The 23,443-nt window shown below is 43.0% G+C and overlaps 1 protein-coding gene across 3 annotated transcripts in view; it reads right to left on the bottom strand.

Moving 5' to 3' along the window:
• BMP1 (bone morphogenetic protein 1) overlaps positions 1-23,443 on the bottom strand; it is a 59,002-nt gene that overhangs the window by 9,327 nt on the left and 26,232 nt on the right. Inside the window, exons 9-16 of one of the 3 annotated variants that reach the window (XM_078149639.1) lie at positions 11,019-11,121; positions 9,843-9,959; positions 8,492-8,637; positions 8,028-8,223; positions 6,598-6,723; positions 6,055-6,215; positions 4,033-4,213; positions 394-719 (exon numbers count right to left, since the gene is read on the bottom strand). In XM_078149639.1, the coding sequence (XP_078005765.1) occupies positions 448-719; positions 4,033-4,213; positions 6,055-6,215; positions 6,598-6,723; positions 8,028-8,223; positions 8,492-8,637; positions 9,843-9,959; positions 11,019-11,121 (1,302 nt within the window). In that variant the 3' untranslated portion in view covers positions 394-447. Of the gene's footprint in view, positions 1-393; positions 2,715-4,032; positions 4,214-6,054; positions 6,216-6,597; positions 6,724-8,027; positions 8,224-8,491; positions 8,638-9,842; positions 9,960-11,018; positions 11,122-23,443 lie in introns of those variants that run through there. The other 2 variants (XM_078149638.1, XM_020975711.2) reach the window with 2 other exon arrangements.

The raw sequence follows: 23,443 nt of genomic DNA, 5'->3' as shown, positions 1-23,443 counted from the left end.
ATGGACAAGCAGACTGCAAGAGAAAGGAGCAGGACGCAGGGGTCCCTCTTTTACTTCACAACAGGAAATGTCACAGACACCATCAAAATGGGAGGGGATGGGGTAGGGAAGCACCCGGGGGGGAAGGGGAGAAGAGGAGAGCACCAGTTCTGTCCGGCCAGGGCAGGGGGACAGGGAGACGAAGGCCGGAATGGAGGGAACAAAGGAGTTGAGGTGTGGGTTGGTGGGACTCATGGCCCCCCCCTTTCGTCCGAGGTGGAGTTCCTGAGTAACAAACAGGCTGGAGAGGCCACATTGGCCTCACTGAGGGGTCCGGTTTCTTTTCTGCATTCGGTTTTTGAACGGCTGGGGGCGTCCCCGGGGTGGCTGCAGGTGATGGCCTTTTTTCTGAAATGAGAGAGAGAAGGAGAAAAGGGACCAAGGGGGAAGGGTGGGAGAGGTAGGGGGTCAGGAAAGAAGAGCAGGTAAAAACCACATCCAGGATCCGAGAAGCACATTAAACGGGCTGGGGAAGGTCACAAGGAGGGGATGGGGAGTGCCAGGGGCATGCAGGACAGCCATATCCAGGAGCAGCCAGGTCACAGGAGGGAAGCGAGGAGTGCAGCAACCATGGCATAGGAGGGGGAGCTCCTGACAGGGAAGGCAGGGCAATGTGTCCCACCCACCCAGCTCTGAGGAGAAGCCGTTGGGAGGGCCTGCTGCACCAGAGATCCAAGAGTCTAGGGCAGGAAACAAATGAGATGGAGAAACTGATTTTGGGAAGAAGGAAGGGAGGAGAGACAGTTCCTCTGTGAAAACCTAGTTTGTTTTTACAGGCCATTTGCTGGGCCTATAGAGCATCCTGGACATATGATACATGCGCACCCACAGCTTCACTGACGCACTATGACTGACACACATTCATGGAGATACACAAATAGAACCAGATTCACATTCGGATAGGAGTATAGATAGAAACACAAACACATCCAGAGAAGCAGGCATATATATGCCTTCTCGCTCTTTCCCTCTCTCCTCTCTCTCTCCTCTCCCCCACCCCGCCCCCGTCTCCTCTCCTCTTCTCTCTCTCTCCTCTTCCCCTCTCTCTCCTGTCTCCTCTCCTTTCTCTCAATCTCCCTCTCCTCCTTCTGTCTCTCTCTCTCTCTGTTTCCTCTCTCTCAATCTCTCTCTCCTTTCTCCTCTCCTCCTCCCTCTCCCCCCCCCTCCATACACACACCCCAAGACATAAAACAAAGGGAAGAACCTAGAAGTGTCAAACTGCCTCTTAGCAACCAGGTTGCCAAGTTAAGCTCCACTTGCAATCCCTTGGCTAGAAAGGGTTAGCAGGTTCTCAGGCCGTGAATTTGGAGATCCTGGGGTACCAGTCCTCTCTTAAGGTTAAAGGGGTGCCTGATGGCTGGAGCAGATAAGAGAGGGAAGTTATCAGGAAGCAACTCTGCCCTCCAAAAGGCACTGGTGTTCAGGGACAAGAGAGCACAAAGGGGATGCCCACAAAAGTTAGTAGGACAGAGGGCCCTCCACCACCACCGCCACAAAGGGGTAGTTTTACATGACCATTCAGCTCTGACTGTGGGCTCAGCTTCCATCTCCTGGGGATTCTTATTCAGACTAAGTAATAATGGGAGAACTCCTGGGCAGAGTACCTCATGCCTTAGAAGACAAACATGGTATCAAGAGGGGGAATCCCTGAGGCTTTGTCATAGGGAGAAATTTACCAAAACCTCTGGGCGAATTTCCCAAGTCCTGGAACAAGGTGAAGGCTTCCAGGCTCAAAGAGGAGTAAAGAAGATGTATTTTTAGGGGACTCTTGATTTTTCTTATCCCTATTCTCAAATTGGTTTGGAGGGCAGTCGGGAATGCTAGGTCCCGTGGGCCTGTGAGATTTATCAAGTCTTGGGTGCGGATGAGAGGGAGCCTCACCTTCTGAGCCAGGGAAGGGAAACGTGGGAGTGTCAAGGGCAAAGGGAGAATGGGCATGTGCCTGTAGGAAGAGACACCACTCACCCTGCAGTGCCTGCAAGCCCCTTGGCATCTTGCTTGGCTGAGATTGAACTGAAATTCTTCCAGGGTCTTCTGCTTCTCAGCCTAGGGTCTCCTCGTGAGTGTCCAAATGGTTCAAAGAGCCCCAGTCCTGGGGTTCCAAAGCCAGGCACCCCATGCCCCCAGCACCAAAGGAAGAGCCCTCCAGCCAAAGGCTCTTCAGCAGTCTCTTGTACCCACAGGCAGGGTGGGACATCACTGAGCTGAAGGAAGCCATCCGTGGGCTGGCCAACCCTGGCATCCAGGCCTAATGGATTTTGGTTTTAAGAACACCCTTTTCCCCATTTCGTAAGACCACAGTAATAGAAATGCAGAGGAAGACAAGCATAAGCAGGTAATGGTTTTTCCCTAGGGCCACGTCATCCCTTGAGTGGGGTGCAATGTCACTTCTGGCCACTTTCATTAGGCATCACGCACCAGCGCAGGACATGTGGTTTGGATAGGAAAACAGTCTTGTCCATGTTGCATTAATGGACATCTCAGCAAGCAATAGAAAAGGGACAGGGGATGGGAAATGGAGAGTACTTCAAGCAGAGCGGTGGAGCTGGCAATGCCAAGCGGGACAGGATGAAAGAAGCAGGTGCACGGTGGCCAGGTGGGGCAGGCAAGGGAGGGAGAACTCCAGGAACAGGGAGAAGTCAACTGGTGCTGCTGGAGAATGCAGTGCACTGGGGCTTAGGGTGAGGAGGTAGGAAGGCACAGGATCGGGGTGGGGAATAGACAAAGGGAATGTGACTGGTATGTAGGAGGGGGATGTGGCACGAGGAGCAGACAATATCCCTCTGGACACATCTCCCCTTTCCCATAAGGCACTGCACAGGGTGGACTTCTGAGTCCTTTTATTTAGGTGGGGAGTGGGAGGTGGGAAAGGATGGCTATAGAGGAAAGGACGAAAACTGCTTGTGGGCCCAAGTCCAGTGGCTCTAAGCCACATGGTCCTCCCTACCCTTGAGCACCTTCAGAATATTCCATACAATTTAGCCCTGGATTATCATACGGCATTTTCTACTGTTTCCTATTTCCTATGTGTCTGTCTTCTCTCTTTGTGAGTCTGCCAGCTTTCTGAGACCCGAATCCTGTCTTACACTTCTCCTATAGCAGCTCCAAAAGGCAGCTAGCCCAGGATGGAGCTTGCAGTAGTGACTCAACAAATACTCATTGATTAACTGAAAGGCTGGGGCGGGGGGGGGGGGCAGGCAAGCAGGGGGTATTATTCTGGGACCCCTAGCTGCCTTATCTCCCAGCAAGGGGAAGGATCCTATAGACTGTCCTGAAACAGAAGGATATAAAGGGAACAAGGATAGTGCTTGGTATGTTATAAGCATTTAATAAATACTTACTATTGTGACATGTCTTAATCTGGTTCTCCCTCAATTTGGGGCGGAATGGGGACAGGGAATGTTTTATGTTAGGGTGGAGATGCCTAATTATTTCTTTTTATTCCCCTATTCAGGGCCTGTGATTTCATCAGTGCAGGGAACTCTCTGGTAGAGAAACTCTCCAATACTGCAAATCCCCAGCTCATCCATAATATATAGCCTTAAAGGGTCGTCTGGGACAGTGAGAAGTTAAATGTCCCTCAGTCCATATGTGGCAGAGATAGGACTTGTCCCCAGCCTTCCTGACTGCAAGACCAATCCTCTGGCTACTCTACCATACTACCTCTCTATTCTTTCTTAAATCCCTGTAATGATCCAGCCCCACCTGCGTGGAGTTTGGCAAGTGGCCTGACCACCAGCCAAGGTGTTGACCTGTTGCCCAAAGTCTCCAGAGAACATCAGCTCTAAAAGGAACGTGGGGGTGAGAGGGCTGACTCTGCCCCTGGAGGGGTGGGAGGCAGGAAATCCAAACCCACCAGGCCCCTGACCACGAGAGCTCGAGACAGACTGTCATCTCCACCCAAGGTGGAGGAGGAGAGAGAAGAGCTGCACCCTCTAGGCATGATGGGAGAAGCACCATGTTGGATCCTGGGGCAGGGGATGCCAGTGTTACCTGAGAAGAAGTGAGCCTTGAAGCCCTTCTTGGAGACGGTGTTGTCCGACTTGAACTCCACACGCATATTGTTGTACTGGGAGGTTATCACCTCAGGTTTTTCAGCACCACAGAACTTGCCATGAAGTTTGGAATCTGCTGTCAGTCCACTCCTTACCTCCACAAAGTCATACTTGCATACCTGCCCCGATGGGTACAGCTCAAGTCCCACTTCTAAGGAAGCCTCCCTTCCCTAACTTATCCAACTCTCATTGAACTATTCATTCTCTGAACTACGAGGATGGGTTCTTAACTTGAGGTCCACAGACCCCCTCCCCACCCAAGGTGTCCAGGGGTTGATTTCAGGGGGTCCATGAACTTGGATAAGAAAAACAATTGCATCTTTTATTTTCACTGACCTTTAATTGAAATTTAGCATTTCCTTCAAATATTTAAAAACATGATTTTGAGAAAGGGGTCCATAGGCTTCATCAGATTGCCACAGGGGTCTGTGACACAAAAAGGTGAAAAGCCCCTACCCTAGAGTGCTAAAAGGTATCTGGATCCCAAACAAGGACTAAAATTGCTGTCTTATTTAAAAGGTGTTTCATGAGTGCTAATTCTGGTCTTTCCAAAGAGAAAAGCTATTGCTCTTTCCACTGGCTCTGGAGGTCAAAGGATCTGAGTTTAAATCCCATCTCTGATATTTATTTGTGCTACCATTATCCCCATTTTACAAATGAGGAAACTGACAAGGAGAAGGTTTAAGTGATTTGCCCAGTGTCACACAGCTAGGAATTGTTTGATTTGAACTAAGGTCTGCTCTGTCCACTCTGCCACCTAGATGTCTTAATATATGCAAACTATGCACTTGTGTTATGTGAAATCTGTCAATAACAAAAGAAGAGTTTTCCGAAAGCCCTAGGCAGAGGGGACATAACCCTCCTTGGCTGTACCCTGGGGATGGAGTAAAGCCTCATAACACACAGTGCTTGCACTAAATTTCAATCCTATAGGACAAGAGTAAAATACCCACTTGTGAGCTGACTGGTACTATGCCAGAAGAAGACTCATGAGTCACAGTGGACTAGAACTGAATATAAATCCGCAATTTTTAAAAAATCACAATTGAGATACTGATCTACATTATTAGAAGTGCTAAAATGTAAGAGGACATAAACTTTGCAGATGCAGTAGTGTGCTGGTATATGTTTAACAACTAGCTCTCTGGGGAGGAGGGAAGGAAATGTACATGGAAAACACTTTTAAGTTTGATCTGCATTATTATTATTTTCTCCATCATTTCTTTAAAGTCTAGAAATCAACAAAACAATAAATAAGCTCTGATGTGTAGTTTGCTGATTTCCAAAGTATAAATGCTCACAATGAAAATTTAACAATCAGCTCTTGCTATAACTGATCCAAGTTGGCTCTAGCATAGTTCTGCTTAGACTCTCATTAAAACAAAATATCCAGGTTTGTTATTGCTATTCTAAAAAGGTAAACAGAAGGACTAACTTCCTGACTATAAGGGGGATCCCCAGGGTTCTATGACCTTGTCTTTGGGTGTTGATCCCTAAAGTTCTGATTTATCAGCAACAAAGATTTATCAAGCATAGAGTATTGTGTCATAGAGTACATAGGAAAGAAAGGAGGATAGAGAATGCACCCATGATTTTGCCAGTATAGGGAGCTCCCAGGCGAGAATACTCCCTTTGCCAGAGTGGAATGGCATCATTTCTGCAACTTACAATAGTCTTAGAGAGTTGACCAGAGCGTGGAGTCACACAGCCAGTGTCAGAGGTGGCAAGATATGAACCCAGGACCTCCTGGCTCTGAGTCTAGCTTCCTATCCATTAAGTGATGCTCCCTCTCCTAGGCTACATAGATAAATAAGCCCTCCTTCCCCCATCCCCTCCAGACCCAAGTAGGAGGTAAAGGACAGAAGAATGGGAAATGGGATATTAGAAGAATATGGGAATAGAAGAACGGGGCATGACTTCTTGGCCCTCTCCTTGCCTGAGCACTGGAGCTGGTACTTACATCATTTCCCTCTGTCTCAAAGAAGTCAAACTGTAGGGAGATTCGGTACTGGGTAGGTGCCACAAGCTGCCAGATACAGTTCTTGTTGGGAGGGTACTCCTTGGGCCAGCCTGGGCTGGTGATGGAGCCATTAAGCTTGGTAAGGAAACCACCGCAGGCCGCTGTGGGGTCAGGAATATGGGAAGGTGGGGTCAGAGAGGTCATCATATGCCAAAGGTTCCTGGCGTGGGAGTGGGGAAAGAGCATAGGAGAGAGGAGCTGGCAGCCCAGCAGGTGAATGTAAGGGGAAATGCCCAATGGCTCCACAAGCCTACACAGGCAGGACTGGATGAGGATGGGGTAGTGACGGTGGTGTCAGGGGCCAGGCAGAAGCCTCCAGAAACTTTGGGAGCTCCTACATAGAGGGATAGACCAAAGCTCCCATGTCTTCAAGAAACGAACTTATCCAAGGGGTATCAGGAATGACCACTGCTAACGAGTTAATTTCTGGGCATTAGAGGGAGCAGAGATTGGTGGAGAAGGTGGTAACGCAGTGTTGCTCACCTTCACAGCGGCGTTTGTCTGGAGCCAGCTCATAGCCTGGGTCACAGCTGCATTTATAACTGCCCAGAGTGTTGAGGCAACGCTGTTCACAGCCACCTCGGTTGGGCCGGGAGCACTCATCCACCTCTGGTTGGGAGAGAAAGGAGAGCCGCAGGTTAAACCTTGGGACTGAGGTCCCTGCCCGTGAGGTTGTGGAGAAGCTTTCTCGCCCAGGCCTCTTCTGGACTCTTCCAAATCTAAGCTCTTCATTCCCTTCTATGAGTCAAGCTCTCCCCTCATTTCTCTGTCCTATTTTTCAGTGCTCAGGAGGGGACACAGTCTCCTGTGTCACACATGTCCAAGAAGGACATCTAATAGGAGGGGGTATGGACAGAAATGGAGAGCTAGGGCCCTGCAGCTCCCCCTTGGGAAAATAAGGCCAAAGGTTCTTACCCTTTTTGTGCGCCAGGGACCCCTTCTCCTAATGATGTTTTTAAATGTGTAAAATCAAGTACATAACATTACAAAGAAAACCAAAGGTGAGTGAAAATAAAGATGGAATTTTTTCCCATCCAAGCTCATGAAATCCTGTTACTTACAGGCACAGAGATGAGAGTCGTGGGTACCAGAGAGTGAAATTGATAAATTATATGTGTGTACATATCTGTGAATGTGCATGTGTTTGTATGCATGTATGTGTGCACTGTGTGTACCTCGTGTATGCATCACGTGTGCATGTGTATATGTGTGTATGTATGTGTGTGTATATAATTTAGGGGCACTGAACCATTCAGGAAGCTTTTCCTAACTACCCTAACCATAATGACCTCTCCTTCCTCTGAACTAGAACACTGAGTGTAACAGTCAGTTGGCACTGAGCATATCCTGTCCTGAGAGGAGGTATGGTAGAGTGGAAAGGGTGCTGGGCTTGCAGTCAGGGGACACCTGAGCTGAAATCCCACCCCTGACAGTTATTTGCTATGTGTCCATGGACAAGTCACTACCCCTCTCTGAGCACCTTAACTATAGTGGGGATAATCATACCTGCAGTACCACCCTCATGGGGTTGTCATATGGAACAAATGTTTGTATATAAAACCCTTAGAAAACATTAAAGACCTATCTACAGGGTATCCCAAAAGTCTTAGTGAAGTTTAAGCTTTAATAGCTACTCACTTCATCTGGTTTTAAGCTATTAAAGTTTAAGTAAGCTATTAATGCTTACTGCACTAACACTTTTGGGACACCCTGTAGAAATGCCAGTTATTTTTATTATGTCTTATACCATTTGAGATTTGTATTATTGGTTAACTTTTCACTGTGCATATGTCTTGTCTTCCCAACTAGAGAGTGAATTTTTTGAAGGTATGGACTGTGTCTTACATTTCTCAGTTCAGTGGGGAATGAGTAATTATAACTTAGATTTCTGTAGCAGTTTAATGTTATTGCACCTTTGAAAAAGTTGACAGCAAAGCCAGCTTTGTTGATGGAGCCATCGGAGACAAACTTGAGCCAGAGGCGGCTGGATGTACTTTTGATGTCATCTGGCTTCTCATAGCCACAGTATCGTCCAATAAGGGTGCTGGTCTCACTGTGTCCATCCCGTACCTCCAAGTAGTCATAGGCACAGCTGTCATGGCGTTCAATCTGGAGGGGAGATGAAGGGCAGAAGCCAGGTTGGGAGGAGGAGCTTCCAGCTGCCATAGTAACCTGTACCCCAGCTAGGCCCTTGGAGAGGTAGAAGAGATAGGCTTAAAAATGTGAAGAGGCAAGAAGGTGGTTGATCAAAAAGAACTAGGGGAGAGTTGTTGGGCATTGATTGCCTGAAGAGAAAGGAACTAGTGATACACAGGTTTAGAGGGCCATCATTTCCTACGATCAGGATGGTCCCATGTTCAGAGACTCAGCACCATACCTCAAAAGACTGGAAAGTAAGCCCCACGTGGAAGCCCTCAGACACCTGGATCCGCCAAATACAGACTTTGCTGGGTCGGTAGTCATCTGGGTAGTTGGGTGACTGAATGTGACCATTGTCCTTCTTTACATCACCCCCACAGATAGCTGCAAACAGTATGGGTGGAGGAAGTCAGGATAATAGAGGAGACTATTCTATCTGGTGGGGTATTTGACCTTCCTCACCCTCCCGGGTTCTCAGAATTCATGATAATTCCCTACTCTACCGGACTCCTCCCCCTTCTGGCTTCCCTCATTCCCCCGTTCCTGACATTTGTAGAGTTCTGTCAGCTCCTGGATTCTCTTCTTCATAATCCCATTATCTTCCTTCTCCTGTTCTACATATTTCTCTTCTATCTTCCTTTAATCTTGCATCCACTCCAAATTTTCCTGCACCTCTGTCTAATCCAGTCTCCATTTGTTTTCTCTTGGGTTCTGCCTACTGCTGTTGCCCTTTTCCCTACAGCAAAGTGGCTCCCTAATGCTCCCTGTTAATAGGGATCAAATTATCAAATTCTCTGTTTGGCTTTTAAAGCACCTTACAACCCTGCCCCTTCCTACCTTTCCAGTTTTTTCCCACTTTTCTCCCTCCCTTGTACTCTAGGATCTAGCAACACCGGGCTTCCTTTGCTTCCTCTCACATTAAACTCTATCTCCAAATTCTGTGCCTTTGCATTGGCTCTTCCCCATGCCTGGAACACTCTCCTTCCTTACTTCTGTTTTCCTTCACTTCCTTTCAGACACAGTTCAAATCCTACTTTCTGCAGGAAGCTTTTCCCAGTTCCCCCAACTCCTTACCCCAGCTAGAACCTTCCCTCTGACATTACCTTCCATTCAAGCTTGGTATGGACAATTTTTTGCATGTTGTCTCATTAGGATATAAGCTCCTTGAGAATAGGGACCTTGTTTTTGCCCTTTTCTTCCCCCATGTAACCAGTTGTGTTTCAGTCGTGTCTGACTCTTTGTGACCCCATTTTTTGGGGAGTTTCCTTGGCAAGGATACTGGAGTGATTTGTCATTTCCTTCTCCAGTTCATTTTACAGATGAGGAAACTGAGGCAAACAGGGTTAAGTGACTTGCCCAGGGTCACAAAGCTACCACCTGAAGTCAGATTTGAACTCAGCTCTAACTGATTCCAAGCCCGGTGCTCTATCCACGTTGTCTCCTGGCCACCCCATATAACCAGAGCTTAGCACATAGTAAGTGCTTGGTAAATGTTTATTGACCAAGGTCAGTTTAAGAGGGCAAGGACAAGGCATTCTCTTTACACCCAGGCCTTATTGACCCCCCGACAGCACATTTCCCACAAATACCTTCATAAACAGCAAAGAAGCCTTTCCCAACCCAATTGCTGCTGCTTCGGAACTCCACCCAGAGGCGGCTGTCAGTGGAGACAATGGGTTCAGGGAGTTTGTTCCCACAGAACCTTCCTGTAGGCAGTGAAAAGATAGGGAGAGTGTGAGAATAGTGCAAATAAATCCATCTAGAAACCATGTGTAGCTAAAGCAGGCAGCACAGAGGAGGGTACAACAAGGGACTCTTTAACATGACTTTGCAAGTGCACATGTTTGCAATATCAGAAAATCCCACTGTCCATAGCCTGGATGTGTTTATTTTATGATGTCACGTCCCATGTGTCATAGGGAAAAGCTTAACATCTACTGTAGATTGAAACACAAAGGAGACACACATTTCTTTTCTTTCTTTTCTTTTTTTTTTTTTAAGGCAAACAGAGGTTAAATGACTTGCCCAAGGTCACATAGCTAGTGACTATCTGAGGTCACATTTGAATTCAGGTCTTCCTGACTCCAGGGCCAACACACTATCCACCAAGCCATCTACCTGCCCCTGAGATACAACTTTCAAACCTTGCCTGGGGCAGCCAGATACTTCCATCCCTACCTCAGCCCTGACCTTATCTCTGCTTGTTACTCTCTCTTCTCATGCTCCTTTCCCTCATTGGACCATGTACCTAACCACGTACAATAATTGCAAATTTCTTTCCCTTCCACAAACTGCAAAACTGTGAACCAGACCCTGGACCTTGGGGGCAATCACATCAAGGTTCACAGATACAACAATAAACAACCTGCCAGGCTTTTTCCTTCTTATCTTATCTCTACTCCAAAGCTGTCACTACACTGACAGGCAGGCCAGGTAGACACGATTACTCTTGCTTGGTAGAGGAGGGAACTGATGCTCACAAAAGTGATTCTTAAGGCCATAGAGCACAACTGGGATTAGAATCCAAGGCTTATGCCTCTGAGTCCAGGGTTCATTACAGCATATTGATGAGAATGTTTGGAACCATATGTGGAGAAAGGCTTAATTAAGGGAAGTTATAAGGAAAGAAGTGGGTAGTTCTCAGAAAGGAGGATAGAAGTAATAATAACTACCAGCATTTATATAGCACTTTAATGTTCTCAAAGTGCTTTACATAGGTTATCTCATTTGACCATGATGCCTAGAGCAGGGTAGGACACAGTTACCTCGGAGGGGAGCTTTTCTCCAAAACCCGTCTCTAACCTCTACGTAGTCGTACCAGCATAGCCGGCTGCGGTATAAATCCAGGGAAGTAAAATTCAGAAGGATCTGTCAGGGAAAAAGAGGAAGGTGAAAGGCCATATTGCTTCTCCTGTCATCCCCTCTCAGAGATGGGGAACTTGTAGCTTGGAGGCCACATGTGGCCCTCTAGGTCCTCAAGTGTGACCCTATGACTGAATCCCCTTAAGGCCCAAGGACTAGAAGGCCAAAGGCCACAAGTTCTCCACCCCTGCTATACCTGTCCCCAACCAGCTTCCTCACCATAGTGTGTCCCAGCTACCAGTTGAGTGGCCTGCAGTCTTGTGGGGCTCAAGAAAAGACCTCCTACCCTAAAGCTCCCAATGTGCCAAATAGATATATTCTAGAGCAGTGGTGCCAAACTCAAACAGAAAACAATACATAAGTTTCCCTACGGGCTGCAAATTGACTTTGTTTAATCATTTCAGTTGTGTCCAATTCTTCATGATCCCATTTGGGTTTTCTTGGTAGAGATACTGCAGTGGTTTGACATTTCCTTCTCCAGCTCATTTTATAGATGAGGAAACTGAGGCAAATAGGGTTAAGTGACTTGCCTAGGGTCACAAAGTTAGTAAGTGTCTGAGGCCAGATTTGAATTCAGGAAGATGAGTCTTCCTAACTCCAGGCCTGGCACTCTATCCATTGCACCACCTAATTGCTCACATATTGACTTAGAAAACCACAGATTAATATTAGATATGATGTATTGCATTTTGTTTTGTTAAATATTTCCCAAGTACATTTAATCTGTTTCAGGCATCACTTGGCTTGCATTGGGGCAATGCAGACTGCAGGCTGCATGTCTGACACTTCTGTTCAATAGCACCAGAGAGGTACACTCTCACTAAAGGCTTCTTTTCAATGTTCAACTGACATAACTACTAATACTTTAGTGTGAATTAGCTGATCAGAAAGTATTCCTTAGTGACAAGAGCAGTCTAGAATAACATGAGAGTACTGGGTTCCTGAGAGAGGAAAAGTCCTAGAAAGAGGGAAGAGTAGGATGATGGAATGCTGATAGTCATCCCACAGTTATTTTCCTCTCCACAAACTTCATTATTAAGCACCTGTTCCATGAAGGGAACTATACTAGACACTATAGAAGAGACACTATAGTGTCTATACTAGACACTATATAAGAGACACTATAGTGTCTATACTAGACACTATAGAAGAGACACAGTCAAGGAACTCATAGTCTGTTGGGAATGTATAAGAAAAATACACATGAAAATATAACTAATGAGACAGGGCAGCTAGTGATAAGATTCTGCTTTTCTGTGAGTATATCACAGAATAATACTCCTTATAGTCACTAGCACAGTTAGGACCTAACAAATGCTTTTTGGCTGGTTGATTGACTGAATCCATGTTAGGTTAGCAGATGGGGACCTAGGCCTGAGTAAGCATAAAAGCCACACTTCTAATGGTAGTGGGAACAATTTCCTTGGCAGCTTCTAGGTGAGTGTTTCCAGGGGAAAAGTATAAGACAGGTTAATTTGCCTCAGGAAGTATGAGCAGTAAGGGCCTTGACCCAGAGGTCTATTTTCTATGTATGTCTTCTTTCCTGAGATGGTAGCCAAATTATGAGGGCTTTAAATGTAAACTAATCCTTCGACTAGTGGTGAAGTGAAAGAATTTGAGGAATGACTCTCTACTCCATCTTATTAGAAGGGATGAACGGCTCCTAGATAAGAAGAAAGAAATAATTCTGAAAGGTTAGTTAGTAACCGAGAAGCAAAACATACCAGTGGGGAATCAAAGATAGTGGTTGGTGAATGTAAGAATGTAATGCAGGGGACAAAGAGAAGGAGGAGGCAGTAATTCTGCCCCGCTCAAGACTAAGTGGGAGCTCTGTCCACAGAATCCAGACCTTCTGAAGAAGCATCCAATACTGACTGGAACACAAAGACACCAGCAAATGAGAAGAATCTGTTCCCTTCTCTGAGAAGAAAGAGATGCATTATGGTGGTCTGGACTCCCTACTTCAATCTGATGTGCTTGGTCTACTTATGTACTTAAGTACTATCAGGCTGGTAAATACCTTTAAAGCTAAATAAATATACTTTAAACCTTCCACTTCACCCATTCTTACTGACTTACATGGAGACAAATGAGTTGTTCAGAAAAAAAAAACCTCTGGAATATTTCACTAATAGCTCTGGAGCCAAGGGATTTGGTTTTCTGGATGATGAGTTAATAGAACTGTATAGGGATAACAGGAAAGGGATGGTGTGTATCTCATAAATACCAGAGATTTACTGACTTAATCAGTAGGGCTTTCAACTGAAAATTGAGGGAGAGGGGAAAAAAAGGCCCAGATAAAATTATGATGACAAATGGTACGGAGAACAACAGGTGTGATATAGAAGACTCCTAACAGAGGAAATGCCCAGTAATTCTCTGCAGGAGATGGGGTAAAGAACTATAAGGAAGACAGTTAAATTTAATACTTAACAGATTTAACTGTCTCTGTTGTAGTTAATGAACAGCATATGGGCAATAACCAAAGTGAATCTGAAATTGTAATACAAACAGGTTGTTGCAATTTCACAGTTATCACTGAGATGATATATGATGGGCCTCTGGGCTGGAATAAGGCAATGGTAGGACTGCCATACTTGTTTGAACAGAAGGAGTGGGTAGTACATATACCCAAGAGGTATGGAAATCCATGAGGCTGGGAGGGGAAACATGATAGAGGGCGTATAGATAAGGATCACAGGAGGGGAGAAGGTTGATATTGTTCATAGAACAAACCACAGGGCCATTAGCCTATTACAGTTTACAAAACTGATACAAAGAAAACAACAGCATGGTAGCAATAAGCAACTTCAGATATAACGACATCACCTCTAGCTGAAGGATCAGCTTACATTTGAAGCCCTCATAATTGGGCTGACATCTCAGGAAAGAAGACATACATGGCCAAAAAAACCCTCTGGATCACTGGGTCGAGTCCCTTCTTGCTCACATTTCTTGCATCTCAAGGCAAATTAATCTATCTTATACTTTTGCCCTGGAAATACTCACAGAGAAGCTGCCAAAGATGCTATTTGATACATTCGTACCTTACTGATAACTTCACCACTTAGAAGGCAAAGGGAATGATAAAAAGACCTGCTACTCTAGACTTAATTTTAACCAACGATGAAAACTAGTTGGTAATGGCTTTGTGAAGGAAGTACTAGAAAGAGCAAGACATGGACCCTTGATTTTAGGAAAGTAGGTTTTGTTTGTTTGTTTGTTTGTTTGTTTGTTTTTTAAAGCCCAGAGGACAGATCCGTAGGCAAGTCTAAAAGGAAAGCTGTCTCAAGAGGAATGAAAAGTTTACCGATTGTAATTGTGACTAGTCAGTTGTGAATATTCCCAATGAAAAATGAGTCAGGCAGCAAGAGGAATCAATATCACTGCAAGGAAACTCTTGGAATTTTTAACACTCACATATAAAAGATGAAGGAGGCACATGCAACCAAGGATGAATGCAAAATAGCCACAGTGACAATAACAATGTATCAGTCACAAGCATGGTGATTTATATTTATCGAAGTCCTTTTCTCACAACCACCTTCTGAGGTAGGTTAACACTACTACTACCTTGAATTGTGATAATCATGTCAGGAATGCAAAAGCCCAGAATGAACTTTATTTTTAAAATTGATAAGGAAAACAAACCAAAGAAAAAATACTTAAAAAATGTTTAGAATCCAAAAAAGAACAAAAAAAAAAAGGAACAGATCTGGGGAAAACAGTGGAAAGCTAATAGATGATACTGCTCAAGCCATACTTTCTGTCCATTTTCTTTACCAAGGACAATGACTTCTCCAACCAGACCCAAAGGCATAATAAAGCAAACATGATTAAGAGGCAACTGAAGCCTGAGATGAGGTGAAGATGGTAAGAGCACATATCATCATTTTTAACAAGCTCAAGGCTTCAGGCCTAAAAAAATAATATCCCAGAGTACTGAAAAGAGTTGCAGATGTGAGAACATAGAACCACTACTAGTGATGTCTGAGAAATCATGGCGGATGGGAGAGGGGCCAGGAAATCAGATGGGTAAATGCTGTTCCAAATTTCAAAATGTGGAAAAAGGTAGATCCTTTAAACTAAAAGCCAGTGATTTTGACACTGATCTCTGGCAAAATTCTAGGATGATTACTAAACACATGGTTTACATGCACTTAAAAAAGGAAGCAATGATCATTAGTAGTCAGCATGAGTTCACCAAGAATAAGTCATATCAAACTAATGTCATTTTTAAAATTCTGTTTCTAGACGTACACCAGGTGATGCCATATATCTAGCATATCTGTATTTGAGGAAGGTAGTTGCGAAATCACTAGATGTAGAGTTAGAAGAAAACCAAGCCCTGGTTTTGCCAATAAATACCTTACGTTACCCTGGCAAAGTCACTTAATCTACCTGAGCCTCAGTTTCCTTATTTCTGACTCAGAGATATTCTCTGTTCTACCTATCTCCCAGGATTGTTTTAAGTCCCATGAGAGTAAGGACAACATCTTACTTATATTTGTATCTCTTTCAGAGCCAAGTACAGTGTTTTGAACATAGTAGGCACTTCATTTTGGCTCAGATCAATTATTACACTACTGCTTAATAAATGTAAACTTCTAGAAAGGCAATGACTGTTTTTTATGTTTTTGTCTTTGTATACTCAGTGCCTAGCACAGTGACTTACATTAAACACACACTAGGTATTTAAGTACATTTGTTGAATTGAGCTTCTACGTGCCTACTATGTAGGCACTACGCTAGATCCTGGAGATATCAAAAACACAAAAACAAAAAATAACCTCTTGCCCTCAAGGGGCTTACAGGTGGTAGCAACATAGATAGAGAGCAGGAAATAGAGTCAGGAAGAATTGGGTTCAAATCCTGCTTCAGACACTAGCTATTCAATTCTAGGCAAGTCACTTAAAACCTGTCTACCTCAGTTTCCTCATCTATAAAACAGGGATAATAATAGCACCTACTTCCCAGGATTGTTGTGAGGATCAAATGAGATAACAATTATAAAGCACTTTGCAAACCTTAAAGCACTATATAAATGCCAGATACTACTACTACTGCTGCTGCTGCTGCTGCTACTACTACTACTATTTTTTTTTTTGGTGAGGCAGTGGGGTGAAGTGACTCACCCAGGGTCACACAGCTAGTGTCAAGTGTCTGAGGCCAAATTTGAACTCAGGTCCTCTTGATTCCAAGGCTGGAGCTCTATCCACTGCAACACCCAGCTGCCTCCTCCTCCTACTACTATTTCTACTCCTACTATTGGAATTCACTCAATAAAAGATTGTTGAATGAAAGAATGAATAAACGGTAAAACACAATATAAATGTAAGTTAACATTATTATATGTCATGGGCAAGATGAGATGGGTGATAATACACATAGGTAAGTTGTCAAAACAACCAAAGAATAATGATCTAAGTTGATGGCAACTAGGGTTGAAGCATATTCAGTTCACATCAACAATCATTTACAGAGCCACTAAGCAATCATTTACAGAACTATAACAAGGAATCCTGGCACCTATGAAAATTCACTTGAGCACAGTGAAAGTGATCATTCCCCAGAGAATCTGGCCTGTTCCCCAAAGAAGGCTGTGAAAGAAGTTAGAAGGGCTTCTGGAAAGACAGTCTGACCTTAAGTACTGTTCCTCCTGCTCTCTTCCTACCCTCTCTGGCCCACAACCTCATTACCTCACTCTCTTGAGCCCTCTGCCCCAGGCATTGACACCACCACCTCTACCTTCAACTATTTCTATTCCAGGTGAAAGACAGCCTGGTGGCATCAGTGCTAAGCCATGAAGGAAGCTAAGGCTTCTAAGAGGTGTGACCAAGAAGGAAATGTATTTCAGCAAAGGCAGACAGCTTATGCAAAAGATGTGGTAGGAGATGGACCACTGAGTTCAGGGAATAGTAAGTTTGGTTGGAATGTAGAGTTCATGATAGAAATAATGTAAAATAAGAATGGAAAGGGAGATTGGAGCCAGATGACGAAGGGCTTTACATGCCAAGCAAATGATTTTGTATTTTATCTTACAGGCGATAGGGAGCCAGTAAGGAGTCTTAATCAGAGGAATGACATAGTAAGAACCATGCTTTAGATATGTTATTTTGTAGCTCTGTAGAGAATGGATCATAAAGGAAAGAGAATAGAAGCAAAGACACAAATTAAGAGGATGTTTTAGTAGTCTAGGTCAGAGAAAATGGATGAAGATGAGGGTGGTAGTCATGTGAGAGGACAGAAAGGGAAAGAGGCAAGAGATATTGGGAAGGCGGAATCTAGAACTTGGCAATTGATTGAATATGATGTAGGGGTGAGGAAAAGAGGAGAGCTAAGGTTGAAAATCTCAGTGACTTGGAAGGAGAGTGGTACCTTCCATAGAAATAGACAAGTCTAAAGGAGTGGTAGGTTTTTTGGGGGTGGGAAGATTATGAATTGCATTTTGTATATGTTGAGTTTGAAATATCTGTATGATGTTAGGGAGAACTGGTGACGTAAGACTAGATTCAGAGAAATGAGTAAGATTGGATATATAAATTGAGAAGTTAGCTGCATGGTGATGATAATTGAACCCATGGGATGAGAATACCAAGAGCTGGAGTAGAGAGGGGAGAGAACAGGGCCCAGGATGAAGTCCTGGGGAGTGCTCATGGTTGGAGAGTGGAAAGATAAGTCCAAAAGGAAACTGAAAAGGAAAATCACAGAGGTAGCAAAACCAGAAGAGTACAGTGTCAGGAAAGCTGAGGGAGGGGGGAATATGTAGGAAGAGGGGGTGCCAAGTCATGTCAAAAGCCACAGAAAGCTAATAGAAGAATGAGAACTGAGAAAGGGAGTACAGATTTAGCAAATAAGAGGAGGCTGGTAACTCTGGAGAGGCATTTCAGTAGCGGGATGGGGTCAGAAATAATTTTTTAAGAGGTTAGAAGGGAGTGGAAGATGACAAAGTAGTGGCAACAAAGACAATTTTTGCTTAAAATAGCTGTGGAAAGAGACATAGGATGATGACTTGAGGAGGTAGGAGAGGCCTGAGCACATTTTTAGACAGCAGGGAAGGTATTGGTAGATAAAGAGTGAATGAAGATGAAAAAGAGAAAGGAGATGATCAAGGGGCAGTCTCCCAGAAGAAGCATAAGAGTATGTAAGGACATAAGTGGAGGGGCTGGCCATGGAAGGAAAAGGTCCACTTCCTTACTGGACACCTGTGCAAAGGGAAAAGGACAGATGATGGTATAGTGAGGTTTTGACATATAAAGTAGGAAGAAATGAGAAGCTCTTGGCGGATGACCAAGTAAAGTTGAGGTTAAGGTAATCTGGTGTGAGAGAAGGGAGAAGTTGAGGAGACTTGAGGAGAATTGAGAAAGTTTGGGATAGTCATAGTGGGTAGCACAACATAAAACCAATAAGGAAAGAATGAAATAGCTGTTGTGCAATTGACATTAAATAACATAAATTTATAATGCGCCTGGTTGGCAAAATAATGACTTCTTCCAGTAGCATTCAACAGCACACGAGAAGGAAGACAGAAGATAAGTGGAGAGGCAACTGAGGGTCTGGGTCTGCCAAAATATGGATGGCAATAAAATAATGGGGAAAAGATTCGGGAGTAGAGAAGTTTATAGATGAACTGATCCACTATAGGGTCAAGAATTTGAAGGGAGGAAAGTGAGGCACTTGCACTGCCTTGGAGAGCAAGGAAGGGTAGACTGGCTAGTGGGATACGATGAGAATGAAGAGTAGATTTAGGAAAGGTAAGGAAGAAGGAGTTATGGAAAGGATAGGAGGTTATGATGAAAGAGAAATTGAGACCCACAAAAATCATTGGCATTTCTATATATTACCAAAAAAGCCCAACAGCAAGAGATAGAAAGAGAAATTCTATTTCAAGTTACTATAGACATTATAAGATATTTAAGAGTCTACCTCCTGAAACAAACCCAGGAACTATATAAAAACAATTACAAACACTTTTCACACAAATAAAGTCAGATCTAAATAACTGGAAAAACATCAGTTACTCATGGGTAGGCCAAGCTAATATAATAAAAATGACACCTACCTAAGCTAATTTACATATTCAGTGCCATACCAATCAAACTACCAAAAATTATTTTATAGAGCTAGAAAAAATAATAACGATTCATTTGGAATAACAAAAGGTCCAGAATATCAAGGGAACTAATGAAAAGAAATGCAGGGGAAGGTGGCCTAGCCGTTCCAGATCTTAAATTGTATTATAAAGCAGCAATCATCAAAATTGCTTGTTACTGGTTAAGAAATAGAGTGGTGGATCAGTGGAATAGGTTAGGTATGCAAGGCATAGTAGTCAATGACTACAGTAATCTAATATTTTATAAACTCAAAGACCCCAGCTTCTGGGATAAGAACTAACTATTTGACAAAAACTGCTGGGAAAACTGCAAAAGAATATGGCAGAAGTTAGGCATAGACCAAAACCTCACACCATATACCAAAATAAAGTCAAAATGGGTTCATGATTTAGATATAAAGGCTGATATTATAAGCAAACTGGGAGAACAAGGAATAGTTTGCCTGTCAGATTTATGGAGAACAGAAGAATTCATGACCAAACAGGAGATAGAAAACATTATGAAATGCAAAATGGATAATTTTGATTACATTAAATTGAAAAGTTTTTGCACAAACAAAGCCAATGCAACCAAGATTAGGAAGGAAGCAGAAAACTGGAAAAGAATTTTTATAACCAGTGTCTCTGATAAGGGCCTCATTTCTTAAAAATATAGAGAACTAAGTCAAATTTATAAGAATACAAGTCATTCCCCAATTGATAAACTGTCAAAGGATATGAACAGGCAGTTCTCAGATGAAAAAATTAAAGCCATCTTTAGGCATGTGAAAAAATGCTCTAAATCATTATTGATTAGAGAAATGCAAATCAAAACAACTCTGAGGTACCACATCACACCCATCAGATTGGCCAACATGACAAAAGAGGAAAATGATAAATGCTGGAAAAGATGTGGGAAAATTGGAACACTAATATGTTGTTGGTGGAGTTGTGAAACGATCCAACCATTTTGGAGAGTAATTTGGAACTATGCCCAAAGGGCTATAAAAATGTGCATACCTTTTGACCCAGTAATAGTACTTCTAGGGCTATATCCCAAAGAGATCATACAAATGGGAAAAGGATTCACATGTACAAAAATATTTATAGTAGCTCTTTTTGTGGTGCCAAAGAATTGGAAATTGAAGGAACGCCCATCAACTGGGGAATGGCTGAACAAGTTGTGGTATGTGAATGAACTATTGTGCTATAAGAAATGATGAGCAGGTGGTCTTCAGAAAAACCTGGAAAGACTTATATGAGCTAATGCTGAGTGAAGTGAGCAGAACCAGGAGAACGTTGTACACAATAACAGCTACATTGTGCAATGACTAACTTTGATAAACCTTGCCCTTCTCAGCAATGCAAGGATCTAAGACATCTCTAAAAGTCTCATGATGGAAAATGCTATCCACATCCAAAGAAAGAACTGTGGGGTTTTAATGCAGACTGAAGCATATTATTTGCTCTTTTTTTTCTTCTGATTTGTTTTGTTTCCTCTTTCTATTGGTTCCTTCCATTGGTTCTAATTCTTCCTTAAAACAAGACTAATGTGAAAATACGTTTAATAGGAATGATATGTATAGCCTATATCAGATTGCACGCTGCCTTGGGGAGGGAGGAGGAGAAAAATTTAAAACTCAAAAGTTTATGGAAGTGATTATTGAAAACCAAAATAAATTAATAAAAAAAATTTTTAAATTTAAAAAAAGAAAAATTCAGAATTCTGAATCATGGTGGCAAAACAGCTATGAGTGATGATGAGATCAAGAGTATGACCTTTCTGGTGTATAGTCAAGGTGGAATGAAGGTAAAGGTCATGGGAGTTGAAAAGATTAATCAATGAAGAGGCCAGGCGGTATGGGAGGATGTTACTATACATAATGAAGATCTCATAAGGGAAAGAGTTGAAGTGGGGGAAAAAAAGAGAATATAGGGAGAGAAGAGCCTTGGGAGACATCCCTTCTAAATGAGTGAGAAGTGGGAGTGATTTCTGACCTCATCCCTTTACCAGACATGGAAAATGAGGAGTTCAAACAGGTAGGATAGCACTGTTGTGGGAGCCAAGGGAAGAAAAAATGTCAAAGATAGGATGTTTAATAATGTTAAAAGGTATACTGGTCAAGGATCATGAGGACTATGAAAAAGCCACTGGAACCAGCACTAAAGAGACCATTGGTGACCTTGTAAAAAGCAGTTTCAGTCAAGTGGTGAGATCATAAACCAAATTATAGGAGGCTAAACGGGTAGTAAAGAAGTAGGGCCAGAGAGCATACATGGCTCTTTCTAAAAGTTCAACAAAAAAGTGGAGGGAGCAATAGGGTGACTGCTTGAAGGGGTAGGTAGCAGGGTCAAAGGAAGGGGTTTTGTTTTGTTTTTAGGATGAGGAGATATAAGCATGTTTGTAGATAGAGGGAAATGAGCCAGTAAAATAGGAGAGACTGAAGATGAAGTAAGGTATTGAAAGTGACAGAAGGGATGGAATTAAGCACACAAGTGAAATGGTTAACCTTGGGAAGATCTAATTCTCTAGGACAGGAGAAAATGGGTAGAAGAGATAGATATAGAAAAGATATAGAGATATAGAGAAGAGGGGATACTATGGTTCAAATTCTGTTTCTACCACTTACTACATGAATGTCTCCCTCTCTGAGCCTCAGTTTCCTAAACTGTAAAATGAGAGGATTAGACTACATCAGTGGTGTCAGGCACTCAATTGTGGAGTGAGGGCAGGACCAGATTAAAATATATTTGGGAAATACTTAACAATTAATAAAAATATGATAGAACATAGATAATGTTAATACGTGGTTTTCTAAGTCAACATGTGGCCCTCAGGGTTCCTTATGTACAGCTTATTGAGTTTGTTTCTATTTGAGTTTGACACCATTGAACTATATGACCCATAAGACCCTTTGCAGTCCTAACTCTATTGTCCAGAGAGCCTATTCATGCGAGGTCATTCTGAGTCAGTCAGACCACATTTGGGGTGTTTTTGTGGCATCTAGGTTTAAGGATATTGACAAAATGGCAAATATCAGGTACCCATCAAATGGAGAATGTCTTAAACTGTAGTATATGAATGTGATGGAACATCATTACGCTATAAGAAATTATAAATCTAAAGAATTTAGAGAAATTAGGGAAGACCTATATGAACTGATATAGAGTGAAATAAGTAGAACCAAAAGAACAAGTTAGATAACAAGTACAGTAATATAAAAAACAGCAGCCCAGTATTAAAAGGCATCAGAGCTGTGTGATCAATGCTATGACCAATATTGACTTCAGAGGATGGACAATGCAATACCTCCTCCTCTTGATAGAGAGGTGATGGATACAAGATATTCGATGAGGCATATATGTTGTCATACATATCACATTTTGGTACAAGGGAAAGCTCTACTGTGTATGTGTGTATGCGCATGTGTGCCTTTGGGTCACTTGGAAGAGGCAACGATTTGTCAAAAGGGCATTGGTAAAACATTTTATTAAATGGAGGATGTCAAGAAAAACATAGCTAGAAAGTCAAAAGGCCTGGAAATCATGTCATATGAGGAAGAGTTGAAGGAATTGGGGCCTTTTATCCTGAGGAAGAGAAGGTTGAGAGGATACATAGGATCATAGGATTGCTAGCATACGATATCTGATTTCAAATATTTTCAAGGACATTGTAGAAAAGAGAACATGAACGTGCTCTGTGCTGCTCCAGGGGTCAAAAGGCAGATCAGTAGATTGGTTGGAAGTTATAGGGAGATACAGATCCTATTTAAATATAAAGAAGAACTTTCTAACAAATTAAGAACATTCAACAATGAAGTAGCCTGCTACAAAGCAGTAATGAACTTCCTAACAGTGTTTAAGAAGAGGCTGGATAACACTATCAGGGATGTTGTAATTAGGATTCTTGCATGGAGAGGGAGGATGGATTAGATGACTTCTGCGGTCCCTTTCCCCTGCTAAGATTCTAGGATTCTATGAGACTGGTGCCACTGAGAACACTAAAGGCTATAGGATGGTCAGGGACAATTTCAAAGAAGACGCAAGATTCCTAATGAGGCTTTGGAGGATGAAGACAAATTGCATAACCATAACCACTCCTAGTTCCACAGAAATAGCTAATGGAGGTAAGGGACTGAAGAAGGAGGGACCCACAAGAAGGAAGGAGAAATGGAAAGCTGAAATATCTCTCTGGGGAAGAACTGGCTTGGCTGATGAAAGGGAGGAAAAAGGGAA

Source organism: Phascolarctos cinereus, unplaced genomic scaffold, assembly GCF_003287225.1.
Source record: "Phascolarctos cinereus isolate Bilbo 61053 unplaced genomic scaffold, phaCin_HiC Scaffold_2;HRSCAF=192, whole genome shotgun sequence".
Classification (NCBI taxonomy): domain Eukaryota; kingdom Metazoa; phylum Chordata; class Mammalia; order Diprotodontia; family Phascolarctidae; genus Phascolarctos; species Phascolarctos cinereus.
Note: the sequence above shows the minus strand (reverse complement) of the source record. Positions and strands in the feature narration are given on the sequence as shown.